Source organism: Manis javanica, chromosome X (genome assembly GCF_040802235.1).
Source record: "Manis javanica isolate MJ-LG chromosome X, MJ_LKY, whole genome shotgun sequence".
NCBI classification, from domain to species: domain Eukaryota; kingdom Metazoa; phylum Chordata; class Mammalia; order Pholidota; family Manidae; genus Manis; species Manis javanica.
This window is the reverse complement of record NC_133174.1, coordinates 9,950,891-9,964,768: the sequence shown is the minus strand read 5'-3', so window position 1 is coordinate 9,964,768 and position 13,878 is coordinate 9,950,891. Positions and strand designations below refer to the sequence as shown.

At 42.2% G+C, this 13,878-nt stretch overlaps 1 protein-coding gene across 1 annotated transcript in view; it reads left to right on the top strand.

The window, feature by feature from the left end:
- Nucleotides 1-11,172, top strand: part of CLTRN (collectrin, amino acid transport regulator) — a 30,170-nt gene extending 18,998 nt beyond the window's left edge. Inside the window, exons 5-6 of the mRNA XM_073227966.1 lie at nucleotides 832-1,026; nucleotides 10,314-11,172. Of these exons, the coding sequence (XP_073084067.1) occupies nucleotides 832-1,026; nucleotides 10,314-10,470 (352 nt within the window). The 3' untranslated portion in view covers nucleotides 10,471-11,172. The remainder of the gene's footprint in view (nucleotides 1-831; nucleotides 1,027-10,313) is intronic.
- Nucleotides 11,173-13,878: the final 2,706 nt, after the last annotated feature.

The window sequence follows — 13,878 nt, the reverse complement described above, 5'->3', positions numbered from 1 at the left end:
ATTTGCAGTTTACTGAACAATTAATAATACCATGTCTCCATTCCTGTGCTCACTACACACTTTGGTCTGAAGAACCCCTACTTGCTCCTTAAAACACAGCTGAAAAGTTGCCTTCTCATTCAGCAGCCCTGACTTCATGCTATGATGTCCTTCCCCCTCGGCTGCGCTCCCACTGTGCCCATATTTGCGTCATTCACACCGAGCATTTTGCGCCACACTGCGGCTGTGGAGGGGCTGATCTGCCGTCCTTCCAGACTGTAAGCTCCTTGGTATTTTCATTTCACTTTGTATCTCCAGCACCTAACACAGTATCTTGCTTTGTAAGTTTTCAGCAAATATTTCTTGAACTAATGGGAAAAAAAAAAAGAGATCACATTGATGAATTTGCAGCTGCTCCTGGCTTCATGTTTTTGTTCCTGTTTTTCTTTTTTCTCATGTTTATCACTCACTTTTCACAAACTTTTCAGGCCATCGGTATTTATGCAAGCCAGTCTACACAGAGTTCTGTCATTTTAATGTAGGTGCTACTGCTCAGGAAATAAAACCTGGTGGGCAGAGCCTGAAGCTCAGGACTCTGGTTACTTCTGGGACATCAGTGCCAATGGGGGGCAGTAATGCATAGACAAGCATCTGTCCGGCAGCCGGCACTGCAGCTTATGCAAAGAATACCACAGCACAATTGCCCTTCCCAAACTGTCTAGTCAGCCTAAAGCCTCTTACTATGGGGATGCTCTGTTTACAGAGATAGGGGGAATTATGGAGACAGAGGTCTGTACCTTCTGTTTCTAATTTTTTTTCTGTCTTGTTTTGTTTTTAATCACTATATTTTAGAATGAATAGAAACCGAATCAACAGTGTCTTCTTTTTGAATGACCAGACTCTGGAATTTTTACAAATTCCTTCCACTCTTGCACCTCCCACTGACCCATCTGTGCCCATCTGGATTATTGTATTTGGTGTGATATTCTGCATCGTCATTGTTGCAATCACGCTACTGGTTTTATCAGGAATCCGACAACGTAGAAGGTAAGATATTGAAAGGTAGTAATTTAAAGAATATCATCTTATTTGTTCATGATTCAGAAAAATAAGGAGAGAATTTTACCTGAAATTTGAAGATAATGCCCTAAATCTGAAACTTTGAAAACTGGTGATTTTTCAAAATATCACTTATGTTCTTGTTTTTAGAGACATTTAGAGTCCAATTCCTTTAGCTAGCTCCTTCCACTACTTCCTTTCTTTCTGTTCTACACCATATGAATGTTTCATATCCAGAGTTGATTTCAACATCTTTGTTAGGACCTCATAAGCTGCAGAGCTAAACAGACTTGCCGGGCAGGCAGAGTGAATCTTCCGCAGTCATCTACCTCCAAATGCCGGCAGTCCCACCTTCCTTCCATGCCTCCTTCCTTGGCCTGCCTCTTGGTCCCGTGCCTGCAGCCATCTTGTGCCACATATTTTTGCTCTGTTTATATTTCCCGCGCTTTGATGGATGCTTGTCTCTCTAGTGTCTATGATATTACATAGAACTGTGTTCCTCAAAGTGGACTTCAGATCCACTCTCTGCACCAGAATCACCTGAAACACTTGTTTACAATGTAGATTCCTTTGCCCTCCCACAGGCCCTCTAAACTAGAATCTCTGAAGGTGATGCATTTTAATGACTATCCAGTTTATTCTACTTCACTTAGTGTGAGAGCTTCCAACGTAACTGCTTCTATATAGATTCCCACTTTTCCAGGTCATCTGCCTGGATTCTGAGGCCCTTGTAAACTTTGCACCTAAATTACCAATGTTACTTCAAGAGTGAATTACAGAGCAGGTGGGGAGTCACTAAGGTGGGGGCAGGAGAGGAGACAGGATTTCTCAGAATGATGAAAGGAGGACAGAATTTGGTTTCCCAGTATCTCTGATCCAGAGGGAAGTGGAGCGAGTCAGCTCTTCCCTAGATACTTCATTGCATCGTAAACTTTCGCTTCTAACAGTGAAGAAGAGGAATTCTGGTGAGTGAGAAACGGGGGCACCTGCACTGGTTTCCCAAAGGGTTGGTGGTCACATGGTACATGGGGGACATGTTTGGCGAAGTGTGTATTCAACTAAATGTTTCTCCTGAGGTTTACTGCTTTCTATATGTTCCATCCTGGTTACCAGCAGAAGGTAATCAGTTAAAATATGGGGGCTTTGTAGTTTTTGTCACAGATGATAAATGAAATGCTATGGGATAAATGTGATTTATTTATTTATAAAAATTAAACTGTAAGCTTAAGATCAAGTTCAAGTTGTACTTGCTTGATTTTCTTCATCTTGGCATGACATGTGATGTAAAGAGTGTTCATACCAGTTGATAATTTGTTTTGTTTTTTGAATATTAAAAAAATATTCTCCTGTAATATTTGAATACCCATGTTTAAGATTTTTAAGGTTTTTTTAGATTTCCATTTCTGTGTGTCTTTCTTAATTTCTCTCATGAGTGTCTTATAGTTTTCAGAGTGCAGCTCTTTCACCTCCTTAGACTTTTAAGTTTTGTATCACCCCAAAAGTGCTCTGATTCTGTGGCTTCTAATGATGGCAGCCTTTATAAATACACTTCACCTCCTTGGTTCCCAGTTTTCTCACGAGTATGATACAGCTAGAGTAGGAGTTAGGAGAGGGGACTCTCGAGATAGACTGCTTAGACGCAAAGTCTTTTTCTCCTGGATTCTGCTCTTGTATATAACCCATCAGCTGTGTGCACATCAGGAAGCACAGGTCATGAGTCAGGAAGCCAAGCTCAGGGAAATATGCTTTGTGGTGCTAGAGTCAAGTTGGTTAAGTCTTTGCTGTCTGGGCATAGATAACTTTGCTGGAGTGACAACTAAGTATACGGGAAATAATGAATATGGTGGGATAAAAAGAGTTAATTCAGTAGAGTACTCAGAGTGGAGCCCGGTCCACAGTGAGCATTCAGTAAGTGTTAGCTGTTACTGTCACTTTATTGTCCTGCCACTTTCTGGTCTTTGAGCAAGTGTGCGCTGGGATCAGCTACCTTTCTCCTGCTGAGAAGATTCTACAGTAATATAATAACTGGTTGTGTGGCATCATCATCTGTTGCCTGGGAGAAATGAGGCTATTGTCATAATCTCGCTTTCACAAATTCATCTCATGTGCACATGAGGAAGACAGATGGACAAATCTCTTGTGTAAACCTAAAGAGCATCAATAATTAGCAAATATAGTCAGGACAGTTATGACAACCTTCTGAAGATAAATTGATTTGTTGTGTTTTAAGTTTGATACAGCCTGTGTTGGGTTTCTCTTGGGCAAAATATTCAAAGGGGAGGAGAGGGTGCACTTTGAACTGGGGGGAGCCTGATCGTTGTGGCAAAGGCCTTTGTAATCATGGGAGAGAGAGGTGTTGCCTCTAAAGGCCTTAGTCTTGAGGAAGACAAAGATTTGTTCAACAGTCTGATCCATACGTTAGATAATAATGCACATAGTGTTGTGTGATATGAAATCTTAAGCTTCGAAGCCCAGGAGGGACCCCGGGGTCATCTAAGTAAGCATTCTGCTTCTATGGAGAAGAGTGCCAATGTCATCTAAGACATATCCGTAGTTAGACCTACTTTTGAGGAGGTTTCTTAAGTAAAGCTTTAGCAGTTCTGTTAGCTGTGTCAAGAGGAGCATTGCAGTGATTATTCAGAGCCACTAGGTTCAAGTATGAAGTCACTGGAGCCCAAACTAGATGAACTCAAATACCACCTATATCCCCTTTAGCTGAATGACCTTGGTTGAGTCATCTAATTTCCACAGTTATGTTTCTCCATCTGTAATAGGGAGATAATATCTCACAGGGCTTCCGTGAAGATTGGATGAGATAAATGTGTATAAAGTACCTGGAATATAATATGCACTAAAGAAACAGTAATTATTATTATTATCCAAGATCAGCTTAAGTCATTTCTGTGATTAAGGGATGCTGAGAAAGGGTCTCTTTTCCATCCAGATGTTGCTATCATACTGTAGAAAATTTTCCAGTTCAGTGTCTCATTGCTTGGGATTTTACTAGTTAACAAACACCTATTTTAGAAGGCAAATTATCTTACTAGGCCTACTGTTTACTATAATAGTGGTCAACTGGTTAACCAGCTCTCTAAAAAATAAAAAATTTATATACCCCAATTGTAGCATTTGCCAACTTCCACTCAAGTATGAAATTTCTGAGTACTTAACGGTCACTTGAAAGCTTGTGCCGGCCAGCTTCAGTGCACCTTTATAACTGCCCCCTCCTTGTGTAATAATTTGAGAAGGCTGCTTCTCTATCACCATCTAGTTGAGAATAGCAGTTTGTGGAAATGAGAGATTTTCTGAAAGGAAAAAGTTGGGAAAGTGCTGTTTTTTTGAACTTTTGAGCAACAGTTGGGGTGCTGAGTGGATAGGAAGGCTACCATGATGAGCTGTGTATAGTTCGCAGCGATGCCTGTGTCAGGTCTGTGTCCAGCCCCAGCCTGGAAGTGGATGTTCTAGCTCTTCGGTCAGCTTGATGATGCCGGTGACGGTGCACGATAGCGGCCGTGATGGTCACCACGGTGATGTTTTTGACATGATGTGTGTTTTAGTAGAATGAATACTCTTGGTTTTGGGGTCTAGTCCCAGGCCCTGGCATTTATTAGCTGAGTGATCTTGAGCAGGTCGTGTGTGGCAAATGAAGATGATAATTTCTTATATAATTTCTTATATAGTTATGATGATGAGAAGACAAAGGAGAGAATATACACAAGTGCTTTCTACAGTGGAAAGTGCTTTATCAATACGAGCTACTAGCACTACCATCAGAAAGCAGTTACAAAGTGCTAATTCTGTGTAACGTGGCACTTTGTGCTATAAAAGGAGTCACAGATACAGCACCATTTCAGACCTGCATGTACATAGAATTGATTTATGAATACTGCATATAAAGAGACTGTTATAATATTAGGGTCTTAAGAAGGAACCTTAACAATGATCTAAATCCATCTTCCCAGAAGCCAAGGCTCAGAGAGGTAAAAATATCTTATTCCTTTATTGACCATCCATTCTGTGGTAGGAGCTGTAGTGTGTATCATGGAAGACACATACACGGATAACATGATTGGTCCTTGCCTGCAAGGAGATTGTGATCTTGTAGTAATCAAAGACAGGTCAGGGACTCAGGACATAGAACCCTGGTTATATTCTATTCCTAAAAGGTCAGTAGTAAATAGAAATGCACTAGATTTCTACAGATCTTGCTTTTCGTACAAGGGGATGGGGCTCAGCCAATATTTTCATATACTGAAACTTTGCATTCTTATAAAATCTTAATTAAGTGAATTGTCTCAAAAATAGCAGTCTAAATGAAATCAGAAATGTTACACCAAATAACTGTTCTTCTTTGCTGTTCTTTAATGTACATACTCAATAGGAATCAAACACGTGTTCTGAATGAAGCCTGGGGTAATTAAATAGAGTTCTACGTCCACTCCTTCCATCAATCTCGTTCCATTCTGAAAGACAAGTTGCTCTATATAATTTATATCTCAGCTCCTTCATTTGAAAAGCAGGGATAATAATATCATATACATAATACTGCAATGGCAATTAAATGAGATGATGTATACAAAGCACTTAGTCTGGTTTCTGCCATGTAATACATACTAATTATTATTATTGCTGCTACATGGCAGATAAAAAGTGATGTGCCTGTAATCTCATGGTTAGAAGGTAGTGGTACCAGTATTTAAAACCAGAGAGGTTTGATGCCAAAGCCCACCGGTCTCAGTGTGCTGCCACTTTCCCTGAGATCATTCCAGCAAGGCTGCCTGTTTTCCCCAGGAGTCCCTACTGAGGAGAAGGACAGTCCCAATCCCTGATAATTGATTCTTTCCTGGTTTTTTTTTGGTATCATTAATCTACAATTACATTGTAGATTACATACATACAAATACATACATGAAGAACATTATGTTTACTAGGCTCCCCCCTCACCAAGTCCCCCCCATATACCCCTTCACAGTCACTGTCCATCAACATAGTAAGATGCTGTAGAATCGCTACTTGTCTTCTCTGTGTTGCACAGCCCTCCCCGTGCCCCCCCACACACTATACATGCTAATTGTAATGCCCCCTTTCTTTTTTTATCCCCCCTTATCCCTCCCTTCCCACCCATCCTGCCCAGTCCCTTTCCCTTTGGTAACTGTTAGTCCATTCTTGGGTTCTGTGATTCTGCTGCTGTTTTGTTCCTTCAGTTTTCCTTTGTTCTTATGCTCCACATATGAGTGAAATCATTTGGTACTTGTCCTTCTCCGCCTGGCTTATTTCACTGAGCATAATACCCTCTAGCTCCATCCATGTTGTTGCAAATGATTCTGTCCTGTTTTAAGATCACATTTGCCTGTCCTCTGCTGCTGTTTGGTTTATTCTTGGGCCTTGGCTTTTCAGCCCCATCTAGTTTGAAGGGAGAGAGTAATGCTCTTTCTGCTTTCAGCCGGCACTACCTTTTCTTGTGCAAACCCTGGTCCTCAACAGCCTCTCACTCTGAGGGCCTCCTGCTACCCCTTTTCTGCCTTCTTCTGCCACTCTTTTCTCTGGATTGATGAGAGATAACCACCCTCAACACTCCAGTCACTTTGAAAAAGTCCTTTTCCTGAAGCGAATCACCTGATGTCGCAGGAACAGCGGAAGTCATTAATACTCATTTTTATTTTTCAGGGAAAATAATGTCTATTTGTAGGAGAATATCAAGTCAGAATGATCCAGAAAGATAGTTAGGTTTATTTTTAGTGACAGCCATGTGCAGGCAGTGACTCAGTTGATTACAGTTTATGACACACTGAGAAATGTGCCAAAGTGCTGTACTACTGTCAGGTAACCTGTCATCTGCATATCGTGTCCATCGGCCAGCGAGTTCCTGACGCTGCAGTTTGGGAATCCCAGCAATGCCAAGACTGTGAACGACCAGATCCAAGGTCACAAAAGAACAATATGCACCTGATTTGCCACTGACACCATTGGGTTTGCTAAGTTTCCACAGCCGTCTTGTTCAGAATCTTGTTGGTTGAGGAATCGTCCTAGAGAAGAGAGACTCGTCCTCAGCCATGTGCACCTTCCCCTTTAGTTCTTCCACCTTCCCTTGTGCTGCCCAACGGGTTGCTTTTCCTTTGTGATGGGCGCGGGGCAGGCAGGATCCCTGGCAGTGATCTGTATGTGGCCAGCACTCTGCAGCTTTTCTTCTAACTCTGTAGAAATGTTCTTTTTAACTTCAGACACTGGCAAATACACGCTGGCCATCATTACTCAGAAGACCACTGTTTTAGTGCCTCCTTCAGAATGCTTCATTCACTGAGATTTTTCTAATATGGGTTTCATACTCATATACACAGATTTCAGGGTACGATTTGACTGTTTATAAAATCTGCTTACTGTTATGGAGAATTCTTATCCACTCCAAGCCCAGTGAGGCATGACTGGGGGGAAATTGCATGAGCTAGACATTTTTTGATGATAATTTATAAATATACATTTGTTACTAGGGCTTTATCCCCACTGAAACAGCACTCCCCTTTTATAATCCATATAAATAGGGGAGGAAGGATGAGGGGAATTTAGAGTTTTTCCCTTTTATTCAACCATTTCTTTTCACTTTAGGAGAAGAACTGTGTCTCTTCTTAACTATTGTAGACACTCAAAACACAGTTATTGAATGAATGTTGGCTACTAAGAATGGAAGTGATGTGACTGCTGGTTATGGACTGTCAACTGCTTTTGCTTTCTGGAGGACATGGAAAGGAACGCTGGCCCTGCCCCCAGGAGGAGGGGCCAAAGTACTCTAATCCTCACCCCGAGAGACTCCAGTGCCCACCCCAACCTGTGCTGCTGGCTGATGGCCAGTGCTTGGAATGGCCAGTGCAGTGTCTTCACCCTGAGGCTGGAAAATCACAGAAGCCTGTCTTTCCCTAGGTCTCTGGGACTATCATCCCCAACTTCCAACCCAGCATTGGGCCTGTAGTGACACACTGTGACATTTGAGACTGGCATATACAATGGCAAAATACTTTCAAATGATGACAGTGGGGTCTCCAGTATTGGAATGCTACTTGGCCTTTCTTTAGGAACTCTAACCATTAGAAATTATCTAATCACCCATCAGTGAAGTCTGGCAAAATCTATACTAACTCCTAATTCCTAAGGTAGGAAAATGAGTACTCCCTTCCATCCATTTGAAAAAATAACATTATAGGAAATAAGAAGTATCGTGTGTGTGCGCGCGCGCGTGTGTGTGTGTGTGTGTGTGCGTGTGTGTGTGTGTGTGTGTGTGTGTTTCCTTCCTTCCTTCCCTCCTTCCTTCCTTTCCTTCCTTTTCTTGTGGTGGGTCTCATTCAAGGTCTACCTTGAGCTACTGTCCAAGGAACTTTGCCTACGGCGTCAGTCCATCCACCCAATTGTTTGTCCAGTCACCTAACTACCATCTGTCCACTAGTCCATTAATTTATCATCCAGCCAGGCAGCCGCTGATGTGCATTCATTGATCTGTCCATCCATACGTACATCTTTCTGTCTAACCAGCTAGTCAGTCACCCATGTGTCTGTCCATCCAGCTATGCACATTAGTTGAGTGTCGTCTACTCTGTGCTGAGTCCTGATCAACTATTTTACAAAATGTCTTTAAATTTGGATTTTTCTCATTAGTTGCTCCTGAGACATTCAGGTAAAAATGTGACAGGGCAGGGACACAGAATTTTATAAATAAATGAATTAAACACACACACACACACACACACACACACACACACACACACACACAATATCAGTGTATCACATCCAGAGGCACTTGTCAGTTTTTCTAATTGTTGGTGATGTTCACCAAATTCTCCCTTGACAAAATACAAATGCTTTTTTAAAATTAGTCCATTGCTTTGCTTGTGGGGGAGCTACCCTGAGATCATGGGACTGTGCTGTTCCCTCACTCAGTGGTTGAGGATCCATTGATGAGCCCCATCAAAATCAATTATTACTGCAGTGATGATTTTCTGTTTCCGTTACTCCCTCCATGTTAGTTGTCATTTCGTGCAGACAAGAGATCTCTCCTTTCCCTGCCTTCTCCACTGTATTCTTTAAGGCACATTCAGATGGACTCTCATGTGGGACTAGTAGGAAACTACCTCGGGCATCACTGGGCCTCTTCCCTACCTCCTTACCTGCCAGAGACCCAGCAAGGTTCTCAGGGACGTCCACAGCACTGGGAGGCCATCCTGTTCACCACTCTAATGCCCAGCATTCCAGCCACATGATCTGTTCAGGCTTGCCTTGTTGGAGTTTCCGCAGATTCCTGGGAGAAGAGGATCTTAGGCAAGTCTGGGAGCCTCAGTGCCGACCATCCTGCTTCCATGGTGCCCCAACATCTAACTTGTGATAAGCCTCAGGGAAACTCTTCCTCCGGTTGCCTAGAGTCACCCGCCTCTCTTTTCACCCCCTCCCTCTGTGATGTAAAGAATCATTGGCTCAGTGTCTTGATCTTTCACAAGGCAGGCAGAACCTTTGAATTCCTCACCTCAAGGAAATATTAAGGGTCTGGTTACCACTTGGGTAGCAGGATCTACAAAAGTCCTGAGAATGAGAAACACAAAAATTTATCCTGTCATACAGAGCTTTTGGAATGACCTGGAATTACAGCTGTGAGTTGTAATTAGTAAGGTGTTTTCTGAGTCCCCAAAACCTGACTTATAAATGAACACAACTACTTTGTAATGAGTAGAGCCAAGCGGTGATATCTGCAGTTTAGAATGGTCCCTTCCTTTCGGCAAAGTGCTGAGACTTTGCTTCTTGATATCTTATTTCAGTCTGATTCTCAAATTTTTAAGAAATTGGCAGACTACAAGTTGTCAAACCCTATGAGGGAAATTTCTTACCATTTTAAAGTTCTAGAGCTAAACTTTTTAATTTGACGATTTACCATAAATTTTCTTTATACTCCATCATACAGTTTGTGTGTGAATGTATGTGTGTGTAGACAAACATATTCATACCAATATACATGTATACTCATTCATATACATAGTTATATGCATTTATTTTAGTATTCCAAATAAGATCACTTGTTCTGATAAATATGTATGTATCATCCATGCAGGTTTCTTATCTCGAGAGCATCTTTTCACCTCATCAGCTCTTTATGATCTTTGACATGTATTTGAAAACACACATCATCATCAATTATTTCACCATTCTAAGATCCCTCTCCCCTTTTCTGCTCTCCGTGTTTGTACCCAAGATCATGCTTTCTCCACTAGATCCCAATCATTCTTTCTGTGTGCATTTAGGAAGAACAAAGGACCAACTGAAGTGCATGACCCTGAAGATAAGTGTGAAAACACGATCACAATTGGCAATGGCGTGCCCTGTGATTCCCTGGACATGAAGGGAGGCCACAGGAATGACGCCTTCATGACAGAGGACGAGCGGCTCACCCCTCTCTGAAGGGCTGCTCTTCTGCTTCCCCAAGACACTCAGCACTTGTTCTTTGCAACTGCTGAGTATCACACGTTATCAAGGGCAGATTATACATTTAGTTTCATCATCCTTCTTTCTTAAGAAATTTTCAATGGGTATGACAATGAAAGGCAATCCTTTACACCCGTGAAGACCTTTGGAACCATAAGCCACTCAAAATAGTCTAAAATATTTCTCTGACAACACAGTGTGTAAATGTAATCATGTGGTGTTTATAGTTATTGATTTAAAAAATGCATTAGTATTCCAGCATTGCCAGAGATAAGGCCAGGCTACTATATAATATATATATATATATATATATATATATATATTATATACATATATGTTTCACACTTGGAAGACCTAAGGAAAAACAATTTTCTAGTGGAAAATACCTATAATATGGTGTAGAAATTACTGAAAATGAATCCTTTTCAATATCATTTATATCACTCTGTACATGACTAAGTAAGCAAGAATGAAAAGTAATCATTGTAAACGGGATGGATGAAAATGGGCATGTTGATGCACAAGGTGGAATTTTATCCTGTTGTTACCAACAGTTATTGTATCTTATCCATCCGTCTCTTCTAGGGCAGCTCTGCTTGTTGACTATTTCTGCAATCTGCAAAAGTACAGCCTCTGCTAACCTAATAAAGTGTTAATCATCTCTTTTTGATTATGTGACTGATTGTGGTCTGAGATTTATTTTCACACTGTGGAGCATAGTAAACCTAATTTTTCCTAGTTATGTTTATTCTGCTCTATAGCCCTAGAAATGAATGATTTTTTCTGTGTGTATCCTTGCTTCAGGATACCTTGTAGTGTTTAGACTGGATTTTACTTCCAGATAGACCATGTGTCATTCTAAATTCTAACATTAATTATTATACATTTATTAATAAAAAGAAAGTTTGCTGCCCCATCTGCCAGGGCTGTCACTCAGTGTTGATGTTATAGCAACAGTCTCTAACTCATTTCCCTGCCTCCAGCGTTCTTCCTGGACACAGACTCTAAGATGGGTAGTGGCATGCAGAAGGCTTACTCGGGGGGGCTCTGAGGAGATACACCTCTAAGCAGTGAGGAAGGCGACTGAGCTAGACAGACACTCAGGTGTCTGCCATCGTCTGATGTTCCTGTCTTTGTGTAATCCCCTCTCCACTGAGTGAGGACGGGACCTGTGATTTCTTCTAATGAACAGAATACACAAAGGGGAGAAATGTCACGCCTGTAATTACTTTATAGTATGTCTGAGTCTCTCTTGACAGCAGACTTCTAGAGATGCTCCGTGCTGGCTTGATTAAATAAGTGGCCATGCTGGGAAAGCCCACAGGAAAGAAACCATGAACAGCCTCTAGGAATTGCTGGTGGGTTCTCACCACCGAAGATGACCTCCAACCAACGGTGAGCAAGAAACTGGGCTCCTCAGTCCTACAACCACAAGGAAATGAATTCTGTTGACAATTGGAGTGAGCTTGGAATCAGATTTTTGCCCAGTCAAGTCTCCAGATGAGAATGCAGTCTGGCCAACACTTTGATTGCAGCCTGAGCAGAGAACCCAGTGAAGCTGTGCCCAGACTCCTGGCCAATGGACATTGTGAGACAGGATAAGTGTGTGTGTGTTTTAAGCCATGAAGTGTGTGATAATATGCAGCAACAGGAAACTAAGAGTGTAGACAGAGGGAGAAGTCACCAGCAACATGGATGACCAGAGGGCCCCACTGATCCTACAGGGAGCTTAGGAGCTGGGCCTGTCCCTGACTGAGATAAAGTAGCTGGGCCTTTGTACCCCCACATTAGTCGGTCATGGCCATGGGTGCTCTCTGCAGCAGGCTTTGCTTTCAGGAAAGGCAGTGCCTTGTGGCTGGGGGCAATGCCCACTGAAGGGCTCAGCTGTGAGCCTTCAAAAGCTGGTATTGCCAGCAGCTGGGGTTGGGTACATGGGCCCTGAAGAGGGAGCCTGGTGGGCCCCCAGAATGTCCCCCACACCCTCTCTAGCCCATTGGTTGCAACACAGCCTGAATAAGCATCGAAAATGCAAACCTGATCCAGTTGGTTCCTAACATAGAAGCTTTTAAATGGTTTCCTATTCTTTTTAGGATGAAGCCAGACTCCTTAACACAGGGTCCACTGTAGTATGATCCTCACTTCCTATCTCAGCCATTCTCCCCTTTGTCTCCCTGTTTGCCAGTCATAATAGATCTCTCACTTCCAGGCCTTTGAACATGTTGTGCCTTCTGCCTGGCACACTGCTCCCAACCTCTCAGCCACTCTTCTAGCTTGTCTTAGGGTTTCTCTCCCTTAAACACCTTGTCTTCTTGGAGGTCCTTGCTGGACCTCCCAGCTATGTGCTCCTAGACTGTCCAGATACTGATGTAATTTCTCATTGCACTGCCATTGCATCTCAAAGTGTTTCTGTGGAGGCAGGAGACGACAAAGGCAAGGCACCCTAGGGCCCACGGAAGTCCTCAGACAGCCTTGTCTCCATACATATTTTCAGAAGCCACTTCACTTGGTCCCACGTCTAACCAGATAGAATCAACTACAGCTTTGTAACCTCACCATATATCTATGCATCTTTTTGCATTGATAATGATTATACTATTTATTTGTTTACACATCTGTATCTTCACACTACATACAATATTCTTAGAGGCAGTGTTCAGGTCACTTAGAGTAGTTCCTTCCCTTCTTTTCTCCCTTCCTTCTTTCTTTCCTTTACTACACTGATGAGCAGACTTGAACACAATCCCTGACTTCACAGACCTGAAAGTTTACATAATAACTGCTCAATAAACATGGGCTATAATCAAGCAAATGACATGGTAGCTGTCGCAAATGCGTAGTCTTATCCCTTCTGAGAGCAAAGCCGGCATCTCTGCCTGTACACGGAGGAGTTTGTATTTGTGAGGATGAGATTTTTTTGCTTGGACACCATTTTGACTTTGGAACCAGATGCTTTATTAATATTACAAGGACTTCATTATTTTCAGGAGAGGAATGAGATTTGCCTTCTCAGCGGGTAATGTATAATTTACTAAAGAACCACGTCCTATCTTATCTTCTCCTGAGTTGTATCCTCTGGAATAGCTTTGCACGTAGGCATGGTGAAGCCTTGTCTGAATGTGAGCAAGCATGATCCAAGGCACACTCGTAAGAGGCTGAACATTGTTCTTGGTAGACAGAAAAAAGCCAGGGTATTACAGTGGCTTATAGTCCACCCAAATGGTTTATATATAGGACCTGAACAGATAGAAAGCATATCCATGACATTAAAATCTCCTGGGTGAGCTACTAGGAAAAGATGTCTGAGAAGTCTCAGTACTGGGGTAAAGAAGGCTGAGAAACACTGTTCCTAGGTTGGCTTATTTTGAAGGCAGGGGGTGAATCAAT